Here is a 9,251-nt window from a genome sequence, read left to right as displayed (position 1 = left end):
GTCGAGCCATGTGTTGTTGTAAGTATAATGACCAACTTTTTTTTACCAGCAACTAACATCATGCATATACAGTTTCACTTATTGTTAGTTTATTAGAAAATTTGATTCCAATGTTTATTAAATAGTATGAATTGCTCGTGCAATTTCTAACTATCGTATGACTTTCGATCCAATTTCATTGATTTGTTGGGTAGGCTGCCATTCAAGGTGTAGGCCGATTTGAGAAAAAGTCTGATGATGTCCTATATTCGAAACTGAACAAGTGGTTCAAAATAAGAGCAGATAATGCGTCAAGTCTAGCAAATGCCGATATGGTAATCAATCTCTTATAACTGCTGGATCAAATACCTTTTATTTTATATCAAAGATGTTGCATTTGTAAAGTTTAACACATTATATTTTCAGATACTAGTTCCAGTGGTGAACAAAAGTCACTGGTTTGTATACTCATTTGATATTACACAAAGCATTATTCATCTCCTTGACTCACGAGTTGATTCATCACGGGTTTGACAGACTAACATCTTACGACGACTGGTGAAATCTAAACATTATTTAGACCTTAAATTTTTAATGCATCTGTTTCATGGCTTTATATTATATAACTAGTGAGAAAGTGTAATTAGGAAAATTATATTTTTATATTGCAGAAGCGAACCTTGGGCTTAATAATAGCAAAACAATTTGATAAGTTGGTGGATTTCGAGGGATTTGTATTGCAAGTCGCAGATGTGCCTCAACAGTCTCCACACAATAGGTATATGTCCTGTAAATAAAAGTTTATTTATATTCTATCTTGAAATATAACTAAATACTAAGTTATATTATTAGGATGGTAAGGTAAAACTTGTATGTCCTACAATTTGGTTGTCACGACAATGTATACCTCATGTTTCAGCTATGATTGTGGTGTGTTCATAATGAAATTTCTAGAGCACTGGAATGGAAGATTAGGCATACGCATTACAGAGGTATATATATTATTTTGATTTATAGAAATTTTTTTGTAGCAATTATTTTTATGATGACTAATGTATAATATGTGGTGCTGATTATTTCAATTCTTGGATAGGATAACATGTGGAAGTATCGAGTGCAATATGTGTCTATGTTGGTTGCAACCGAGCATAACGAATGGGCCGAATCCATCCTTGAGCTGTTAAATATCCCTCCCCGACGAAAAAGCCAGTTGTAATAATTGATTGACAAATATTTAGTAATTTATGAGTTGTATTGCATAGAATTTTGTACTTGTGTAGAATTATCTCCTTTTGGGATTACTGTTGGGAGCAAAGTTCATTAGTTATGAACTTTTTACTACTAGTGGGACATATAGAATTTTGTATTGGGAGCAAAGTTCAATACTGTTGGGACACGCTTCATTTTTTGTTTGCGGCAAACAGGGTTGGGACACCGCGATGAATATATAACTTCTTGTAATCAATTGAATAGAAGTAAAAGGTGTAAAACTATTCTGCATTGATTGCAATTCTCAAACTACTATCTAATATAAAAGTAAAACAATCATTTTAATATTACATTGTTCCAATCTAGTTCCAAAAGGGTCACAAGATACATCAGCTTAGCATACATATTCATGGAAGGCAATTAGCTTCTACCCATTTATATCGTAGGTAGTTGCACTTCTTCGTCGCTTAATTGCATGAGAGTACTGCTCTTTGACCTTTCCACAGAGGCCACAATGGGGGTCTGGCAATCATTGAAACAAGCAATAAATTATTTAAATCAAAAGTTCAGTGTTCATAAAAGCATGCCCTACAATAATCTTGTAACAAGGTTAGAATAGTTCTAAATAATAACCGTAAATAATGAGCTTTTTAAAGAATTACTGACCATTAAGAATTCGGTGAAACTTGTGTACTTTGTCTTGCTCACAGGATCGTTGGGAAGCAAAAGTGGGAGATTGTTACGATCTTGAATACGAATATTATGAGCACTCAGTATTTGAGGAGTGATTCCAGCTTCACCGGGCTACCATTAAGTATTGTACTGAATAAGATACTGTAAATTTGTCCAAAATCTTGATTATCCATACAACTGCAATATCTGACTTACCATCCTACAAGACTGCATATCTGAGTGAATAACTGGGGAAGATCCAAAATTTGATTCACTGAATGACTGTTATCACGAGTAGCACATTACATTAGTTGCAAAGTCATGCTAACACTGTGTATAACAGCAAACTAACTAATTTAATTTAAGATGTTAGGTCGTACGAAAATTATGATGCAAATGTGTATATAATATATAACAACGTGTTCAACTAAATTAACAATATGTAAACAAAAATCAACCAAAAGTAATCTAAACAAAAATCAAAATTCAGTACATACGTGACCATAAATGAATACATTGTAAAGTTATATTATAAACTTATGGGCTACTATGGATATAACACATAACCAATGCATTAGATTAAAGTAACTATGAAATAAATTTCAAATGATATGGTTTGTAATGTACAAGATAAAATACACCATGTACCAGAATAATAACACGATGTTAAAATTAAATAACGGGTGATAAATAATTGTAACTTCTACGATTGAAAAATTAAATGTGAGCAAATAAATTAATAATGTGTAAAAATTTTTATCCAAATGTGTAATCATGTGTCCAAATGGAATTATTCATATTTCAAGACAAAGTAACCAGTAGTACATGATATCAATCAATGCGTACAGCATATATATCAGTTTGTACATATAAAACAACAATATTTAAATGCTATTAAATCAAGAGATCTCCGTATTGTGTACCAACTAATATACACCGTGTACCAGAATAATAACACGATGTCAAAACTTAACAACGGATCATAAATAATTGTAACTTGTACGATTGAAAAATTAATTATGAGAAAATAAATTAATAACGTGTAAAACATTTTATCCAAATGTGTAATCATGTGTCCAAATAAAATTATTCATATTTCAAAACAAAGTAACCAGTGATACATGATATCAATCAATGCGTACAACATATATATCAGTTTGTACACATCAAACAATAACATGTAAATGTTATTAAATCAAGAGATCTCCGTACTGTGTACCAACTAATATACACCTGTGTACCAGAATAATAACACGATGTCAAAACTAATCAACAGGTGATAAATAATTGTAACTTGTAATTGAAAAAATAAATGTGAGAAAATAAATTAATAACGTGCAAAAAATTTTATCCAAATGTGTAATCATGTGTTCAAATAGAATTATTCATATTTCAAAACAAAGTAACTAGTGGTACATGGTATCAATCAATGCGTACAACATATATATCAATTTGTACACATCAAACAACAACATGTAATTGTTATTAAATCAAGAGATCTCCATACTGTGTACCAACTAATATACACCCGTGTACCAGAATAATAACACGATGTCAAAACTAATCAACGGGTGATAAATAATTGTAACTTGTACGATTGAAAAAATAAATGTGAGCAAATAAATTAATAATCTGTAAAAAATTTTATCCAAATGTGTAATCATGTGTCCAAATGCAATAACGATATTTCAAAACAAAATAACCAGTGGTACATGATATCAATCAATGCGTACAACATATATATCAGTTTGTACACATAAAACAACAATATGTAAATGCTATTAAATTAATAGATCGTCGTAATGTGTACCAACTAATATGTACAAAATATGATATTAGTGTGTCAAAAATAAATAACATGTGATGAACATCCTATCACTAATATGTATATCTTAATAACCAATGTGTACAAGTAAAATATTAATTTGTAACACCTAAATAACTAACAGTGAACTATAATGCACATTATGTAAAGTATAAAAATAACTACTTACTGCCACAGAATTATTCGATGACAAACATTTGCTTGATGTTTGGCTTTGGATAGGTTGATAGGATTCTGATGACTGACAAGAGAAGAATATACAACAACTCAGTCGGCTTATGATAGTAGAGTCAATTGAAATGATATAGTTATGTAAGTCCAAAAATAAGATTGGGTACTAACCATCTCAGGAGTGCTTGCCTCAGACAATCTAGAGTTTTTCTTTTGCCTGTGAAACCTGTCCATCCAACTACGCAATACTTTCTTAGTTTTTTTGCCTCTTCGTTTCTTCAAACCTGTTGGAGTCACAAAGTGACCAGCTGCATTCTGCACCTGTATTCCCTTACATAGATCCATTGATGCACTATTCTGTGTTATTTCATCTATTTCTCCACAAAATAGCATTTCGACTCTCTTTGACAATTCAGACATTGCGCTACTGACTAACTTTGTAGCGGCTTCTGACATGGCAGCCCTGGTAGCAAGTCTTACCATTTCGGGTGCTAATCGCCTATATCGATGGGAAATAGAGAGAGACGGATCTGATGATATTTCTCTACCCTTGCAATCGACGCTGCCTCCGGACCTTGCCTTCTTTGTCCACCTCTTTGTCACATATTGATCAGAAATAAACTTTGTTCCAACCATATCATACACTTTTAAAGCATGTGAGCATAGGATTCCTTCCTGCTCAAAAAGATTACAACTACAAGTAATGTCTTTAGTTATTGGATTCAATATCAGTCTTCTTGCCCTTCCTCCATCATAGTGACTGACACTGTATTCCACATGCATTGAAGTATGCTTTTGGTCCAAGATCACCATTGTAGTGGATTCATCGTATTTATTCTGGAATGCAACAAACATACATGGAGAGTATATACAAGCTGCCTGGATCAGTACGGGAGTCTGTTGCAATCCCAACATTGGCAGCTTCTGTCGACTGTGATACTCAGCTCTTAGTTCATTATATCTTTTTTCATCCACAACTCGGTCAAAATGTTTGAAAAATTCAACCAGATCATGATCAAGTTTTAGATAATTTTTTATGGAAGCATTTAGACTCTCACTTAGTTGGGTGCTACGCATACCTGCAGTCCAGGCGCCTTTCATGAAGCATTTTGCCCATTTCTTTCGACATGCATAAATGCCACACAACCATTCATTTGTTTCGAGCTTGTGTTCTTTTAGCATTGCATCCCAGGCCATGATAAACTCATTTTCATCTTCTATCTCATACATACATTCACCAAATCTATATGGGAGATTACTACCATCCTTGTAATAGTTCCCAAGGTGTTTCATGAAGTTGACTCTAATATGAAAAGTGCACAGACCATGGTATGTTGAAGGCATAACAGCTGAAATTGCAGCGGCCATGGCTGCATCCTGATCTGTGAAGATGGTTTTTGGGTGCCTTCCACAAACTGCCTCTACAAATGTACCGAACACCCACTTGAATGATTCAATGGTCTCATCATACAATAGAGTTGCTCCAAAAATAACCAATTGTCTAAATTGATTGAATCCCACAAATATGCCCAATGGTCTGTACTCCTTGTTAGTTTTATATGTGGTGTCAAATGTAATCACATCTCCAAAATAGGTATAATCCATCAGCATTGATGCATTAGCCCAAAATATATTTGTAATTTGTTCTTCACAATCAAGCTGTTCTGCGTGGAAGAATGACGGATTTTCCAATTTTTGTTCTTCAAAGTATCGTAGCATTGCACCAGCTTCACCATACTTTAATCCTCTCTCTCTTTTTGTTCGTAGATAGCGTTTTAAGTCATCACGAGTGTAGCCAATATTGCCTAATCCACCTGCCTCTTTTCCCATGAGTTCATGGGATTGTTTCAAGGATATTCCTGCATCATTTGCAATCTCAGCTTGGGCTCCTTAAGAAATACTTACTTTTCTTTGCGAACGCATCATATGAGCACATTCTGAAATGTGTAGTGTGTGATTATACTCGATTACCAGATCTCGAACCTGATACTTCATTGTTTCTCTGTTCAAAATTATCCCCATTTTAGCTTCACATCCGGTTTTTGTTTCAGCCCGAGTTCTCTTTGGTTTTACATCTCCTTCGTACCGTGGTTTGAAACCTTCTTTGCAACATGTGTACCTTCCCGATGTAACTACACCGTCTTTATCCTTGTTCAAGTAGTCTTTCCGAACACTGAACCCAACAACTAATCCGTACCTATTGTAGAAGTTGTATGCCTCATCTTCTGACTGAAACTCCATGCCAATCTTAGGACACAATGCTTCTTCCATTGTCCTGTATTCGACAAAAGCATTTTTTGCTATTGTTTTTCAGGACAAACAATTATATTTATTTTTTATTTCTTTATTCACATCATAAGCACTTAATTATTTGTATTCACATATGTACATACTTTATAACGACGTGTACACACCTTACAACATTTTGTAAAATAATTTTTATGGATGTGTATCTTCTTTGTAATAGGTAATCACATAACTCTAATAATTTGCATAGTATATTTCACTACAAAATATATACATTTCAAACAAATATTATAACCAATTTGTACATAATATCAGAATTTTCATACTTTAAAATCATATGTTCACACTTTATAACAATGTGTACACCCTTTATATCAACTTGTAACATAACAAATGCATGTATGCCTTGTACACTTTTACATAGCGTAAGGTTTGACAGAATTCTCAAAATCTATACATTGTCATCTATACCGTTTGTGTAGTTATTTAAGTTGGTCACATTGTTAAATTATTTTTACGCTTATGTTATTTTATTTGTACACATTCTCATTTATATTTTGAAATTCTGTACGGGATCTTTATTGTACAAGTTAACCATTCTCTCTAAAAGGATAATGACATACTTCTTATAATTTTTAAATCATGCTTCACTAAATAACACATTTATTACAATCAAATTACATATAATATTAGCGTTTACCTTGGACAGAGTTCACCATGCAGTAAATTTCAGATGGGCCGCTCACAAGTCTCAGCTATGCATTTGTTACTCGATGAATATCTATCTCAGTCATCCACTACTTAAATCGGCGTGTATTGTTGCTGCAGCGGATCTTCACAATTATCTTGTACACACCTCAGAAAAGATGCCCGTTTTGATAAGGTTTATTTAAGAGTTGGAAGAGAAGAAGACAAAAATTTATGTCTGTGTTATGCAAAATAATTTGTTGAGAGGAGAAGAACAGAAGGAGTTTGTTGAAAGAGGAAAAGCAAAAGGAGCTACAGCAACAAAGTATTCAGAGAAAATCCATTACCGCCATTTTCTTCCCACATCTTTTAAGTTGAAAGAGTTTTAAATCCCGCGCGGTCGTACAAAAAGTTGATTTTCAAATTTTGATTTTGAATTTTTCATACCCTTAACGGCCAGACCAAACGGAGTTAAAAGTTAAGCTTGTATTAAAGCAACAATCCTCTACACTCATCTCCATTTTGTTCGCTTTCATTTTGGCCGTTGATGATGGGCCCACCACATCTTGGCCATGAAAAGTTTATAAGCGGTTGTCTGGCAACCGCTCCAGCCCCTTGTCCGCCTTGAGAACTTTTTTCTCAACTGGTGTGGTACAGAAACAGAACAATGTTGTGCAAATCCAAAAAATCACTTGAGAGTGCGGATGGGTACTATCTGATGCATATGGAATTGTTTGGATGCGGGGGTATCTTATTACACCAGGACTTAATCCAGAAATTTAGGTCTTTTCTACATGGTAAAGATCAAACAGGACTTGTACACTAGCGTTAAGGATACACCTAATGTGTATAGTTCAAAAATAATTATTAATTTTTATGACTGTATTAATTTTATTTTTACAAAATTAAATTTTATATGATTCTTCATGAAAAAATTACAATTTATTAGTAAATTTTTCTTTAATATATTTACAATTAATTTGGTAGTTATAATATTTAAGGGAGTTACGAGACACTATATTAGCAAATGTGATTGGATGATTAGGGTGAAAATTAATTTTTTAAGAACAAAGTTCAAAAAATGACAAAAAATGTTTACCCCAACTGCCAACCCCTCTCCCTTTATTATTGTTTATAGATGTAGATAATGTTGCCTACATTGACGTTCTTAATCCTTACTTCGATAGGAAAGCATAGAGGAACAGCTATCATTTTACATCATAAACACACATTTAAAGCTAAGAATAAAACACAAAAAGCTGAGAACCAACCGCAAATTCCTGGATGAACTGGGACACAAGCTGAGCAATACAAAATGTAAATTCCATGAGCTCTTGTCAATACTCTAGGTCCCTAGCCGCTGATCGCAACGGATCTTCTGTCCCACATTCTGCGTCATTCTCTATCCCACTTTTTATTATATTGCTATTTCTCCTACATAAACATCATGTTTTAGTTCTCTTTTGTTTCTTAAAAATCCAATAACTATTAATTGGTATTGCATTTTGCAGTTAGAGGCTACAAAGTCCACAAAAGTTTTGGCAACTCAAAGGACTATAACAAAGTTCAACAAAAAGGAGACAAAAAGACAGGGTTCATACAGAATAGAACTAGAAGCAATCCCAGGTGAAGTGAACTTTGGCACAAATCTAAGGTAGCCACATTCAGGTCACACAGACCACAGGCTTGATAATGATTTTGTTTGCAAAGGTGGGACACTTTACAAAAACCCAAAAGAGAATTACGAAAATGATGCACTGAATTGTTAAAATAAAAAAACAAGAAGCTTAAGAGTAACTGCAATAGAGCTGGAAGTTCACATAGTTTATAATTCATCCAGCAGGTACATCATGCAATTCAACAAAACATTCAATGATCCCCTAATATAATCCTCAACAAGAATTTCCAGAAAACAAGCACAGAGTAGCTTCAATGATTCTGTCATTGTGAGTCTTTGTTTGTGTGTGTGTGTGAGAGAGAGAGAGAGAGAGAGAGAGAGAGAGAGCTAACTAAACAGTAAACTGATAGGTGAAGACCGGAACAAAAATCCTCCACTGAGGTTTACTTCGGCTGTTTCAGACAATGGAAAATCATTTTTGTGTGCCATCTTTCTATTTTTCTAGTGGGAAATTGTATGGAAATTACAACCAGCAGTGTTGCGATACTGAAAGAGTTTCTCTCAACCACGAGTCCCCTGGGGCTTGAAAAAAAAATTATTCTATATCAAAATCTGTGAGGGAATCTATTAGAAGGATAGAAAGAAGTACAAAGATTATCCAGAATTTGCAACTCCCCTTTAGGAACATCACACAACAGTTCTATACCCATTCAAGTAAAATTTAATAATTCTTAGTGCATGGTAGATGATAGTCATTAAATTGAAGTTTAAGAAGTTCTCTGTCATGATGAAGACTATTACTTGTAAATACTACATTTGACTGGCTAGTACTGGTGTCAGCTG

The 9,251-nt window shown here is 33.7% G+C and overlaps 2 protein-coding genes across 2 annotated transcripts; both read right to left on the bottom strand.

The window, feature by feature from the left end:
- Positions 1–1,623: 1,623 nt before the first annotated feature.
- Positions 1,624–5,686, bottom strand: LOC113707802 (protein FAR1-RELATED SEQUENCE 9-like). Its single transcript, XM_072077142.1, has 5 exons — positions 4,028–5,686; positions 3,855–3,926; positions 2,077–2,142; positions 1,855–1,992; positions 1,624–1,710 (listed from the first exon to the last, which is right to left on the bottom strand). Exons 1-5 carry the CDS (start codon positions 5,684–5,686, stop codon positions 1,624–1,626), a joined length of 2,022 nt encoding a protein of 673 aa, XP_071933243.1.
- A 17-nt stretch (positions 5,687–5,703) lies between these two features.
- Positions 5,704–6,127, bottom strand: LOC140035771 (protein FAR1-RELATED SEQUENCE 5-like). Its single transcript, XM_072077141.1, has 2 exons — positions 5,828–6,127; positions 5,704–5,715 (listed from the first exon to the last, which is right to left on the bottom strand). The coding sequence occupies exons 1-2, from the start codon at positions 6,125–6,127 to the stop codon at positions 5,704–5,706; spliced, it is 312 nt and encodes a 103-aa protein (XP_071933242.1).
- Between the last annotated feature and the right edge of the window lie 3,124 nt (positions 6,128–9,251).

Source organism: Coffea arabica, chromosome 2c, assembly GCF_036785885.1.
Source record: "Coffea arabica cultivar ET-39 chromosome 2c, Coffea Arabica ET-39 HiFi, whole genome shotgun sequence".
In the NCBI taxonomy this organism is placed as follows: domain Eukaryota; kingdom Viridiplantae; phylum Streptophyta; class Magnoliopsida; order Gentianales; family Rubiaceae; genus Coffea; species Coffea arabica.
This window is presented reverse-complemented; position numbering and strand designations above follow the sequence as displayed.

What these genes read in the sequence shown, in the direction of transcription:
- LOC113707802 (XM_072077142.1), bottom strand. Translation starts at nt 5,686, where the DNA reads ATGGGAAAAGAGGCAGGTGGATTAGGCAATATTGGCTACACTCGTGAT. An exon ending in CATCGAATAATTCTGTGGCA is followed by an intron (nt 2,143 to 3,854) that starts GTAAGTAGTTAT and finishes TCGTGATAACAG; the next exon opens with TCATTCAGTGAATCAAATTT. An exon ending in ATATGCAGTCTTGTAGGATG is followed by an intron (nt 1,993 to 2,076) that starts GTAAGTCAGATA and finishes ACTTAATGGTAG; the next exon opens with CCCGGTGAAGCTGGAATCAC.
- LOC140035771 (XM_072077141.1), bottom strand. Translation starts at nt 6,127, where the DNA reads ATGGAAGAAGCATTGTGTCCTAAGATTGGCATGGAGTTTCAGTCAGAA.